General features: G+C 44.2%; 1 protein-coding gene across 4 annotated transcripts in view; it reads right to left on the reverse strand.

Annotated features, from left to right (window-relative positions):
- Window positions 1–4,969: 4,969 nt before the first annotated feature.
- Window positions 4,970–13,863, reverse strand: part of BBS2 (Bardet-Biedl syndrome 2) — a 40,637-nt gene continuing 31,743 nt past the window's right edge. For 3 of the 4 annotated variants that reach the window (XM_072117618.1, XM_072117617.1, XM_072117616.1), the window contains exons 11-18: window positions 12,859–13,006; window positions 12,137–12,308; window positions 11,902–12,031; window positions 10,193–10,324; window positions 9,978–10,115; window positions 9,411–9,523; window positions 6,566–6,714; window positions 4,970–5,849 (exon numbers count right to left, since the gene is read on the reverse strand). In XM_072117618.1, the coding sequence (XP_071973719.1) occupies window positions 5,743–5,849; window positions 6,566–6,714; window positions 9,411–9,523; window positions 9,978–10,115; window positions 10,193–10,324; window positions 11,902–12,031; window positions 12,137–12,308; window positions 12,859–13,006 (1,089 nt within the window). In that variant the 3' untranslated portion in view covers window positions 4,970–5,742. The remainder of the gene's footprint in view (window positions 5,850–6,565; window positions 6,715–9,410; window positions 9,524–9,977; window positions 10,116–10,192; window positions 10,325–11,901; window positions 12,032–12,136; window positions 12,309–12,858; window positions 13,007–13,863) is intronic. The other variant, XM_072117614.1, reaches the window with a different exon arrangement.

Below are 13,863 nucleotides of genomic sequence, written 5' to 3' on the forward strand. Positions count from 1 at the left end.
GCTGTGTAAAGTGTCATTTTTTTTTTCGGAATGAGCCAAAATGTTAATTTCCGCCATATTGGGGAAATGTAACTTTTTGACAATTTTTTTTTTTTTTAATACACTTTTTGTCTGTCTGCTGCACAATGGCAAAACATGACAATTTGGGCTCATTCTTCTGTTCACAGACAGGAATAATAATTTTTTAAATTAAGTTTCAATAGCAGGTGTTAGCCATTGGTGTGTGCTTCAATATTAATATGCATTAAACACTCGGTCTGCACAAAGAGGGCTCAGCCCGTGAGATCTCTCATACTTCCACCCACTAATGTACTGGCATTGGTGTAGGTGATGCCATCGTCCACCTTCTACATCAAACTCTCTCACATGGAGAAACCGGGGAACACTGAGAATAATGTTCTTTGATTTCTTCAGTGCTTTCAATACCATACAGCCAGGGTTACTAAGGGACAAACTGGATCTGGCTGGAGTGGACCACCATCTCTTTAGTTGGATCCTAGACTACCTCACAAACCGACCTCAGTATGTGAGAGCCCAGGACTGTGTGTCAGACACTGTACTGGTGCAACTCGAGGTACAGTTCTGGCTCCCTTCCTATTCACATTGTACACAGCAAACTACCTCCAGAAGTTCTCTGATGACTCTGCTTTAGCAGGCCTCATTACGGGCGAGAACGACGGAGTACAAAGAACTGATCCAGAAATTTGTGGTCTGGTGCCAGCAAAACCACCTTAGGATTAATGCTGGGAAGACCAAGGAGCTGGTGGTGGACTTCCGTAAGCACAGTCCTCCTTCATTGGACATCAAGGCAGTGAAGTACTTGGGTCTCCTCCTTAACAATAAACTGAGTGGGCAGAGAACATAAATGCACTTCATAGGAAGGGTCAGAGCAGGCTCTACCTGCTGAGGAGTCTGAGAGCATTCGGAGAGCATTCGGAGTGTAGGAGGCACTTCTTAAGACCTTCTTCAATGCTGTAGTGGCATCTGCCATCTTCTTTGGTGTAGTCTGTTGGGGAAGCAGCATCTCTGCTAAGTATAAGAGCAAACTGGACAAACTGATAGGAAAGCCAGCTCTGACCTAGGGGTCTTTTTCCACAGTGCAGGTGGTAACTGACAGGAGGACACTGTTTAAGGCACCTTCAGTGACCTATTGCTTCACCCCAAATGTGAGAGGGAACGTTATCGTAAATCATTCCTCCCTGATGTGATCAGGCTGCTCAACAAACAAGAAGTACAGAGGTAACCTGTGCTCAGCACCTAACCAGTCCCTGCAGGTCCCATCCACAGACTGATCACATATCTACCAAACTGCCGATCATTGCTCTGTCTTCTTTTTGTCCCATTGTTCTTTTTGTTCATTTATCCGTAATATTATTGTTCTACCGTGACTCTGAATTTCCCCACTGTCGGACTAACAATGGATTATTTTAATAAATTACAGCTTTTTGGGGCAAAGGGTTCACATAATTACCTTATGTTAATGTGTTGCCTTTATGTACTGTCTTGTGGCCTGAGCAATTTTTTTTTTTTTAATCTAAGTTTAGGCCCCGTCCTGTACAAGGACATTGTGTGCCGTACCTCTGCACTCCCCGTCCTGTACAAGGACATTGTGTGCCGTACCTCTGCACTCCCCGTCCTGTACAAGGACATTGTGTGCCGTATCTCTGGACTCCCCGTCCGGTACAAGGACATTGTGTGCCGTACCTCTGCACTTCCCGTCCTGTACAAGGACATTGTGTGCCGGACCTCTGCACTCCCCGTCCTGTACAAGGACATTGTGTGCCGTACCTCTGCACTCCCCGTCCTGTACAAGGACATTGTGTGCCGTACCTCTGCACTCCCCGTCCTGTACAAGGACATTGTGTGCCGTATCTCTGGACTCCCCGTCCTGTACAAGGACATTGTGTGCCGTACCTCTGCACTCCCCGTCCTGTACAAGGACATTGTGTGCCGTATCTCTGGACTCCCCGTCCGGTACAAGGACATTGTGTGCCGTACCTCTGCACTCCCCGTCCGGCACAAGGACACTGTGTGCCGTACCGCTGCACTCCCTGTCCTGTACAAGGACATTGTGTGCCGTACCTCTGCACTCCCCGTCCGGCACAAGGACATTGTGTGCCGTACCTCTGCACTCCCCGTCCTGTACAAGGACATTGTGTGCCGTATCTCTGGACTCCCCGTCCGGTACAAGGACATTGTGTGCCGTACCTCTGCACTTCCCGTCCTGTACAAGGACATTGTGTGCCGGACCTCTGCACTCCCCGTCCTGTACAAGGACATTGTGTGCCGTACCTCTGCACTCCCCGTCCTGTACAAGGACATTGTGTGCCGTACCTCTGCACTCCCCGTCCTGTACAAGGACATTGTGTGCCGTATCTCTGGACTCCCCGTCCTGTACAAGGACATTGTGTGCCGTACCTCTGCACTCCCCGTCCTGTACAAGGACATTGTGTGCCGTATCTCTGGACTCCCCGTCCGGTACAAGGACATTGTGTGCCGTACCTCTGCACTCCCCGTCCGGCACAAGGACACTGTGTGCCGTACCGCTGCACTCCCTGTCCTGTACAAGGACATTGTGTGCCGTACCGCTGCACTTCCCGTCCTGTACAAGGACATTGTGTGCCGTACCTCTGCACTTCCCGTCCTGTACAAGGACATTGTGTGCCGGACCTCTGCACTCCCCGTCCTGTACAAGGACATTGTGTGCCGTACCTCTGCACTCCCCGTCCTGTACAAGGACATTGTGTGCCGTATCTCTGGACTCCCCGTCCGGTACAAGGACATTGTGTGCCGTATCTCTGGACTCCCCGTCCGGTACAAGGACATTGTGTGCCGTACCTCTGCACTCCCCGTCCGGCACAAGGACACTGTGTGCCGTACCGCTGCACTCCCTGTCCTGTACAAGGACATTGTGTGCCGTACCTCTGCACTCCCCGTCCTGTACAAGGACATTGTGTGCCGTACCTCTGCACTTCCCGTCCTGTACAAGGACATTGTGTGCCGGACCTCTGCACTCCCCGTCCTGTACAAGGACATTGTGTGCCGGACCTCTGCACTCCCCCTCCGGCACAAGGACACTGTATGCCGTACCTTTGCACTCCCCGTCCTGTACAAGGACAGTGTGTGCCGTACCTCTGCACTCCCCGTCCTGTACAAGGACATTGTGTGCCGTACCTCTGCACTCCCCGTCCGGCACAAGGACACTGTGTGCCGTACCGCTGCACTCCCCGTCCTGTACAAGGACATTGTGTGCCGTACCTCTGCACTCCCCGTCCGGCACAAGGACACTGTGTGCCGTACCGCTGCACTCCCCGTCCTGTACAAGGACATTGTGTGCCGTACCTCTGCACTCCCCGTCCGGCACAAGGACACTGTGTGCCGTACCGCTGCACTCCCCGTCCTGTACAAGGACATTGTGTGCCGTACCTCTGCACTCCCCGTCCGGCACAAGGACACTGTGTGCCGTACCTCTGCACTCCCCGTCCGGCACAAGGACACTGTGTGCCGTACCTCTGCACTCCCCGTCCGGCACAAGGACATTGTGTGCCGTACCTCTGCACTCCCCGTCCTGTACAAGGACATTGTGTGCCGGACCTCTGCACTCCCCCTCCGGCACAAGGACACTGTATGCCGTACCTTTGCACTCCCCGTCCTGTACAAGGACATTGTGTGCCGTACCTCTGCACTCCCCGTCCTGTACAAGGACATTGTGTGCCATTCCTCTGCACTCCCCGTCCGGCACAAGGACACTGTGTGCCGTACCGCTGCACTCCCCGTCCTGTACAAGGACATTGTGTGCCGTACCTCTGCACTCCCCATCTGGCACAAGGACACTGTGTGCCGTACCGCTGCACTCCCCGTCCTGTACAAGGACATTGTGTGCCGTACCTCTGCACTCCCCGTCCTGTACAAGGACATTGTGTGCAACTTCGAGTCTCAGGGCAAAATGAAGAATTACACCTCTGTAACTGGGTTATAATGCTGCCGAAAATGTGACAAATTTTGTATGGAGAGTGTCTCAGGAGCAACAAAAATGTGCAAATGAAATGTAAAATGATTGTACAGGAACATACTACAGCATCACTGCATCGTTTGTACAATCTCTCCAACAGTTTTTGTGTTGTAATGCCAAAAGCATGTAATGTTTCTGTGTCTAGCTATGGAAGCCCGACCATTGCACAACTTCATCTTTGGTTGTATCTGTCCTAGGAATATCGGTAAAGATACCGGAACCAGACTTTAACAAGAGAGTCTCTGTCGTTCTGACCCTAGAAAGGTGCAGATGGCATATGGTAGATGCTATGTAACCATACCTTTGTGTGTGGTGTTTCTGCAGCAGGACTGTGAAAAATGCATTTATATTTCAGGATTGTAGCCGGACTTGGAAACATGGGTGGCAGTCCTGCATGAGAACACAGCACAGTCCCTGTCCTCTGGGTAAGAACAGTGAAACAGTGGAATGTAGGGATCTAAGAACGCAGCACTGTGATCAGTGATCCAAGTCCAGCTACAATCCTGGCATTGAAAAACATTTTTCAAAGTCCTGCTAACAACATACATAAATGAATGGTTACAAAGATATCCAAGACCAATACCTAACATTGGCTTTCACCTTCCAAGGTCAAAACTGCAGACTAATATTGTACTGATGACAAAAGCACATTTTAACATTTACCAGTCATTAAAACATTAAGTTAATCATTTCGGTAGTGCAGTTTGGACGTGTTGGGGACAGGTTCTGAATACTGTGGAAATTAATTCAGCACCTTCCCTGTTCATTCTTAGTGTTTTTGCAAATAAACTGATGATCTCTTATCTCCTGTTCATCTTTTATATTATTTCGGTAAAATTAAAGGGAAGCTCCTGAAGGGAACAGGAATTATATCTATAAACTGGAATATGTCTTTACAAGTAGTTTTAATCTTCCTTAAGTTGCTGGGTTCTCTGATCAAAAGAAAAATGAAGCAAATACAAGTATCTAAAAAGTTTTAATGCACAATATAGAACTATAAAAAAAAAGCTATAAATATTCCAAAAAATAAATATAGTATCCACTAAAGTTCTGTAGAACCCCGATGAATGATTGTCTAGTGCACAGATGTAGCCATGTAAAGGGAACCTATATGGCAAATGTGGGCACTAAACCAACAGCGTGTCTGCCCCAGTAATACTTACAGATTGTGTTATATTCAATGAAGCAGTACATTTTGGATCCTCTGCACATGGGCCCAATGTTCAGCAATGTGTCCTGTACTGAAGAAATGTGCAGGCACTGGGCAAATCATCTTAGCATACAAGGGACAATAACCCACTAGTCCACGAGAAAATGCTGAGGACCAGTGTCTGACATTTCCTGACAGGCTCCCTTTAAATGAGCAGTGTTGAAAAAAAGTTATACTTAGTGCAGGGCCATAAGGGCCAGTGCATGCATTCAACAAACAATAAAGACCTGTCAATCACTGCCCCTCTTGGCCTGCATTAGATATAACACATTCTAGAATGCTTCTTTAATTAGAACAATCCACAAAACACAAATAACACAAGAACCTTCCTTTATCCAGGATCCTGACTCCATCCTATTCATCTTCTACTGCCTGAAGGAAACAGATACTCCCAAGTAATCCTGTAATCCTTCAGCAAGGCTTCATATGTCAGAATTAAAAGCTTGTAAATAGACCGCTCACAGTCCTTTGGTTTTCATGTCTACTGTATCACAGCCGTCTCAAGTCCTAAGAGGCTTGGCTAGGATGGAGTAGCTCCCACACGCATGATTCTGAACAAGGCATTGATGTTATTGCTCCGGATTGCGTCCCGGCAAGCAGTGATCACCTGAGCTTTAGGTTTGCCAACTAGAAAAAAAAAAATAGTTGTGGGAATGTGCTTAAGTGATAATCATAATGTCTGGCAACTTTGTTTTTTTTTTTTCTTAGTAAAAGCCATATGGAGTGTTCAGTGTGTACAGCACACTGGTAAAGTAAATTGGTAAAGCCATACACAGCCAGCCACCTGCCAGGGATCACACATCCATCACCTATCCTAGCATAGCTACTTAGTCAAAGAAGAGGGTTTTCTTCCTACAGACATTAAGCTAAAACTTGCTTAACACATCATTTAAAATCTTTTGCTTTTGCCCACCTTCAAGCCTTTGATACAATGATACAAGAAATAAAAGGGTTTTTTTTACCACTGAGACAAGCAGACAATGCTACCCTCAGCTCAAAATTGTATATGTGGTTAAGCTGTTACAAACACGTTCTGGTACCTACCTTGCATTATATTTGAAACTAGGTTGCATTCATGTGCTATCATGAGGACTTTCACTCACAAGCCGTCACAAACGAGTTATCCAGCACAGTAATATTCTATTTCCTGGATGACAAATTACTAATGGCTTTTGGGCCAAAATCCTCATGACAGGTTCCCATAGTGGTATGAGAGGCTGCTGGACACTAACCTTCTCAGAGCACATTAGAAAGATGACAACTAAATATTAAAACTATGTAAATAGATCCCTTTCAAGATTGCCCAACATAAAGCTTTACTTTTCCAGTTACCACCCACATACCTCGCAAACGTCCGGCTCGCTGAATCGCCTGATTTACACATTTGAGATTGTTCAGTAATTCTGTATGGTTGTTACAACGAATTTTATAGCGATTGATGAGGTCCTTATTTAGGTCATAGAGTTCAGTGTAACGTTTTTTCATGTTCTTCCTGTATGATCAAAAGAAGATTTTAGTGGTCTTCAAAAAGGCATAACGGTTTCAAACAGTTTTAGGCCAGTTTCAAGGTGTTGACTAGGAATAATAAAAATTAAAATAGGGATATAGGGGCTGTAAAAGCAACAAACCACTTACACTCTCCTCTCTTTGTACTCCTGTTCAGCGCACTGCTGGGCTCTGTATACAGAGATTGTCAGGATTTTATATGCCATACTTTGTTTGGTTTTATGTCTTTTAACACTATGGGGCAGATTTACTTTCTCTGCGGTGGATTCGGGTCCGGCCGGGATTCACTAAGGTAGTTCCTCCGCAGTCCACCAGGTGGCGCTGCTGCGCTGAAGTTCCCCGGAGGCGCGCTGGAATGCCCTGAAATTCACCGGCCTATACCTGGTGAAGGTAAGTGTAATTTTCGCGACACATTTTTTTTTCTTAAATGCGGGGGTTTTTCCGAATCCGTCGGGTTTTCGTTCGGCCACGCCCCCGATTTCCGTCACGTGCATGGCAGCGCTGATGCGCCACAATCCGATCGCGTGCGCCAAAATCCCGGGGCAATTCAGGTACAATCGCCGCAAATCGGAAATATTCTGGTAACACGTCGGGAAAACTTAGTAAATGACAATAAATGTATTATTTTAATCGAACTTGACTACATTGGAATTATGTCAGTGGATCACTTCTGCTGACTCTCAATACCGGTGGTTAGCGCCCTTAAAGTTTAGCAGACAACTTTTTGTCTTTATATGCTGAACCATATTAATCTATGATTACACTGTGAGGCAACAGTCCTGAGGTGAGGCAGTGACTTACAACACTATAAATGACTAAGATGGTGTGTGTCTAGGGCCCCAATGTATTTGTTTAGGCCAGGAAGCCAACCTTGTAAGGATTGACTGGGAATTAAAACAAATCCTTTATAATTCACGAGATCTGTTCAAAATAGCGCTGCTGAGCTTCATTGCTGTCTCTGCTGTATTTTCTATTCCAAGACTACACAGCAAAAGCACGGCCTGATTCAATGAATGATGATGCTCCAGTGGTCACAGGCAGGGCCGGATTAAGGTTGGTGGGGGCTCCTGGGCGCAAAAAGTGCCCCCACTGAATGTAGTCCAGACAGGGAACAGCAATCGCTATGTACGCCCAGCGCCCAGTAATCACTATATACAGCTCCCAGTAATCGCTGTACACAGCTCCCCCAGAAATCACTATATACCGCCCCACCAGAAATAACAGTATACAGCCCCCCAGCAGTCTCTGTATACAGCCCCCCAATCACTATATACAGCTCCCACAGCAACCACTATATATAGCCCCCTATAATAACTGTATACACCCACATAATAACTATATACAGTCCCCTATAACTAACTATATACAACCCCCCCTATAATAACTAACTATATACAGTCCTAGGTAAAACAATAAAATTGTACTCACGTATCTCCGATGCGCGACGTCCTCATCTTCCCTCGCGGTGTCAGTCGGAGGTATACCAAGATGGCAGCGCCGGACATCACGGCGCTTTGATGTCACACACCGCACCAGGAAGTCATTTACCCATGAGGCAGTGACAAAACAAGAGGGGTCTGCCTCCCCCTACCCAGCATCTTTCTGCTTGCCATCCATCTATTTTCAATTGAGTATATATTTTTTATACATCTATTTACATCATCTCTCATTGTGTTATTACATGGTTGATCACATATGCATATTGGCTACACTGGAGGGCTCTGTTGTTCTGAACATTTTTCTTGCTGTTGATTTGATGGTTTGGCTAGGATTTGTTACAATATCATAATAATTCATTGTGGCAGGGAATGGGGAGTTTACATGTGGGACATTGCCTTGTACCCTTCTTTGTCCCCCTCTAGGTGCTTATGGGTGTGCACCTTTTTAAAGGTTTTTATAGTTTGCGTTGTTGTATTGTATGTACTTCATGATTTAATACATTTTCATATTCGTCATTTTTGTGCATCACTCCTTCTTATGAAGTTTTGGACACACCGCGCCACCAGCAGCAGGGAGCCACCATCTTTGTATACCTCCGACGATCGTCTATGGCAGAGCAGAGAACTTATAGTTCCCTCGCTCTGCCATAGAATGAAGTCGGAGCACATCTGCAGGACACAGCCCGGACCCAAATACAATCGCCCACATTTGGTGGGGGCCCAGTTAAGGGCAAAGTGGTGGGCCCCCCCTATAATCCAGCCCTGGTCACAGAACACAATTAAAGGGGTTTTCTGGGCCAAAACTATTAATGACCTATACCGATATCAAGAGTACTTGGAAACAGCTGGAAGAAAGGAAAGAGCTGCAAAGGAAGGAAAGATTTGGAAAAAGATGGTTCCATCCTTTGTCTTGCAGTACTTCAGACAGTCAGAATAGTCTGCACCTAGCTCCGTCTTGCGAGTAGGTGAGGTGCAAGCACTGCTTAATGGCATGGCCCGGCTTTGGATAACGTTTTGGCTTCAACTTTAACTTGGTTCTTCGAATTACATAGTCTGCTGTAGTTCCTGGGCAGGGAAAGATATTAAAGTTGCTCTCTAGCACATTCAAAGGTTTTAACAGTGAGAAGGACTGATCCAGTATGTCGCTTACAAACAACTCATACTATGAGAACTTTTAGAGTTTTACTCCCAGTAACAGTTTACTAAAGGCTACACACCAGATGAAAGGAAAAAAAATACTTACATGTCTCTCATGAGGCGGGCGTCCTCCGCCTGCACTAACATGCTGCGGATTAGGTTAGATTGATCTGCCATGTCTGCAGTAAGCTTCTGATGTACAGAGTGAGAGTCATCTACCTGGAAATATAGGATGAAGTATATTGCCTTATGATACAGTATTTTTTAGAGATGAGCATATGATATACACTGTTACAACTTCAGCAGGTTATCATGTCTGTTCTGCTACTTTATCTTATCTATCTTCAATTTAGTATTATGGTGGCTATATAATGACTGATGCCATGTTTAGGCCTAACATAAGTGCACTAAGCAAGATGAATGGGCTCCATGAATTTTCAATACTTGTATATTAGGAATTTATATACAGGTATGTTTTCCTATTGTATAAAAAAAGTTTAAAATTTTAAAAATATAAACTGGACACAAAGCACATCTCTTTATATTTGCATGCAGTTCCCTACTAAACTCCCCAACTAAATTTACATTAAAGCTAATGACAAATAGTTTTTCTATACACATGCTCCACGCATCTTCAGTTAACTTGACATGGAAAGTTCACAGAAAAACTGACCTGCACGAGAACTTTCCGTAGATGATCAAAATATTTGGGGAAATTGGCCTCTACTGGGAGGTCTTCTATAGCCAGAAAGGAGGCCATGGACTGAATTATATCTCCAGCAAGGTCAATGTCATCTGTTCTTAATGTGATCTGCCAGCATGGAACAACATGTTAGTAAAATAGAGGACAATTACAGCTGTAGATGAGACATAAGGAACAACATTCACCTCTCCATTAGGCTTCATGTTAAGGAGAAGAGTTCCTGAATCACGAAGTGAGGTAAAACAAATCTGAAATGGAGCGCTCTGTACCTCGGTGTCTTCTGGTAACAGGAAGTTTTGGTTCAACCAAAGAACCACCTTTTTCAAAGAAAAAAAAGCTTTTCAAGTTAACTTTAGTGTTTATATGACACATTCACATTGACAAACTCCAGGAAGGTTCGAGCCACTGTTAAAGGGACTCTGTTAGGTCCAAAATGCCTCCAAATTGTGCATTAACAGAACAAAATACATAACACTGTAACCATAAGCCAAGGAAGCAAAGCAGAGATAATCATCTTTTTATGGATATTCAAATTAGCCTGCAAGTGCTCCAGGGTTGGCCCTGATTTACCCAAAATACAGTCTGTTGATAAACTAGGGAAATCCAGTATTTCCTTGGTGCACTTACAGACTTGCACTTGCGATTGGCTGCAGCAGTCACCCAACAACTGGCACTGGAAATAAGAGTATCAAGGAGAGCAAAGTAAATGGCCCCTCTCTGCGTTCCCTCTTTGATCTAAAAAAGGAGGTTTAAAACGAAGACTATGGGGAACATTTACTAAGGGCTCTGCCCCGCACTTTTGTTGGACTGTGCACCTTCTTCTAGGCTAAAATGGCTTGCACAGGTGTTTAACAAATGTCTGCGCCAGTATTGTGTCGCATGTGACCCTCTATTGGCACTGCTGTGCTAGCCTCCGTGCGGAATTAGGGGGCGTGCTGTTGGTCGGTCCGACTGATCGGAGCGAGCACCGTACTTAACTTGAAAATTGTGTCGCACGGCCTATGTTAAAGGAGCACTACAAAAAAGATGGTGAACTCTGCCAGGCCAGTGCAGAGAAGCGACAGATTCATGATTTCTGGCTCACAATCTTAGTGAATCGCCACACGCAGCATTATAAATGGAAATAGCACTTTTAGTGCATTTTCTGAATTTCTAAATAAATGTGCCCGTATATACAACTCCCATTCTGCTGGAATGTACCCATAAGTCATGCAGTGCTAAATAAACTTGTACTGCTCTGGTCTGTGAACCCACTGTCTTTAGGTCACTAAGTCTAAGGTCAAGTGATTGTGGAGTTTGTCACTTTGTATTGTAAAAGTCACTCAGGTCATCAAACAGTAGGGATGGTTTGCTCTGCTTTCCCTTATATAAGTACACAGGACAGGAGTAAGCAGCTCTGTCCATCAGGCATCCCATATGTTCTTGGGATGCTGATGCCGTTAATGAAATTTGTATGCAAGTCAGAACTGGTATATTTTATAGTCCAGACAAACATTTTTGGTGCCAGTGATTTTCAAAATTCATTACAGACACCTTACAGCTGATCATTGCAGCCTGTGACTAATGTAAAGCCTCCAGAGAGCTTCAATAAGAGGTCAGAGTGGGCAGAGAGATCTGTATGTAACTAGGGGTCGTCTGTATGTGAGGGACTTACAGACAATATAAATTGCCCCCACACCCTAATTTTTGAAATAAAAAAAAACACTTATTCAGTATCACCGCTTACAATATTACAAAATTGTTAACATGGAATAACATGGAATGAAAGTATTTACAAACATAGATATCTTAGGATCTTATACTAAGGTCACTATTAGTTATGTGGTTCACCCTGATGGACATCCTCTTTCAGTGCACCCAAACACCTATTTTAAGTGCAACATGCAACACTTACCCTCTGGACACGCTCATTGATAGTGAAGGTGACATGGCTTACAGGCTCTGGTGCTGTGGCAGGGTTACTAAGCACATACATAGAAAAACGAGGAAGCTGCCTTGTAAGCTCAAAGACATGGAACTGTACACTGTTCAAGAGCGAAAATATTCATTTTAGAAACATATTGATACCAACAACTCATAGTGTTCTAAAACGCTAAACAAATTTTTCCAGAACCTCTGTATTATCTTACCTGCTTTTGTAACCTACAAAAGCTTTTATGTGCAGATCCACAGGGACATCTTTAGGAGGGCTGATGGGTACTCGAATCCGACCAGTGAGATGTTGGGCACTAGGATGTACAACATGGCTCTCTCCCTCAAATATTCCTTCAGCGAAGATTAGTATTGCACGTATGATAGTGTCTGAAAATATAATGACCACACAGTATATGACGCCAATATATAATAAAAAAAGTCTGTTCTAGCAGCATCATGGCTTCCATTTGTGAATAAAGCTTTATATGAACAAGACTAATGAAATGTTATATCTTTCACAACCCAAAGTTCCAAAATACCTAAAAATGTGTCCAGTCAAGAACTAGTTAAATGAATCTCTAATGGAAAGTTATAACTTACTTGCAGGTCAACTCCTGCTCATGTGATATGTAGAAGGTCAGGGAAAGCTGGGTGTGAAAGGACAATAGAAAAGACTATGATGTGCTTCGCTATCTTCCTGTATAATGGAGCCGGATAGAAGTTCTTAATCAATTAGAAGGATATACTAATAGGTCCAACAGGTTTCCTTCCTCTTATTTGCTGGGTTGTATAGCATAGCATGCTTACATTTCTGGCTTACAGAAATGGCTATAAAGCCAACATTGCAAAAATAAATATACAAGAGCCTTACATACACTATACTTTGCTGGCAAGCCCCAATTCATATCTTACACTGTTACATGCACATCGTTCTCACCATTGGATGTAGAAATGCTGAGCTCTACATGCGCAGCTTGAGTCTCTGAGCCCAGGGTGACTGACAGAGCGGTCTGCAGCTGGGTATTTGCAGGAATTACTCCCATCTGCCCATCCGGCTCGCTGACCTGGGGTCGTAGTTCTGCCTGCTATGAAGAAGAATCGTTTCAATAGTTCTGTGTACTGCACAACATAAACTGGATGTAAGAAAAAGGTCGGGACGGTGGATTATCTCGGATAGAAAAACTAAAATTATAAGTGTCCAATATTTTTAAAACTCTATACCATTATACCAAATTTGGCCTCCTAACCTCACTCCCTGAGGGTTGGTTTGGGGGGGGGGGTAACTTTAAAATATTAAATGGGAATCACCTTTTTTTGCAGATTCGGATTCCCCAGGAAAAATTTGATTTAATCTACGATTTAAGTCATTTTCATTGTCAGATGGCGCTGAGATCACCGAAAATTAAAATGGGTAAAAAATTGTTTAAAAATGGGGATGTCTAGAGAAATTCATACTGGATTGAAAAAGAAAAAAAAACCCAAAGAAATAGATGACAAATATTTCTCAAAAATCTATCCATTGATAATAAAGATGACCCTGTATTTTCAACCCCGTGGGTTAGGTGGGAGGAATCTAATTTTGGCGTAACTCAGGAACATAGATGTGGACGTGGTAGTTTTCTGTTCTTTTTTTTTTAGGTGCTGGTTTAATGTCAGTCTCCTTGCCTCTCACACATTAGAGAGCTTGATTAACTAAAGGGGGTTTTGCCCACAAAAGAAAATTCTCAAATTTCAATCCCCTAGTGATGTTAACACAATTAAGATTAAACCCTTTACTTTACAATTTTGATCCCTTTTTTTTACTGTTTTAGCTTCTATCACTCAGTGATGGTCATTTTTAAATTTTAGAGTGTGGATGAGGACTCTCTAACCAGATGCTTCATGATCCCTGTAGTGCTGTGAGATGCAGTTTGCTGACAATGTGGTTAGATTATCAGGGTCC

The sequence above is a fragment of the Engystomops pustulosus genome, chromosome 7 (assembly GCF_040894005.1).
Source record: "Engystomops pustulosus chromosome 7, aEngPut4.maternal, whole genome shotgun sequence".
Lineage (NCBI taxonomy): Eukaryota > Metazoa > Chordata > Amphibia > Anura > Leptodactylidae > Engystomops > Engystomops pustulosus.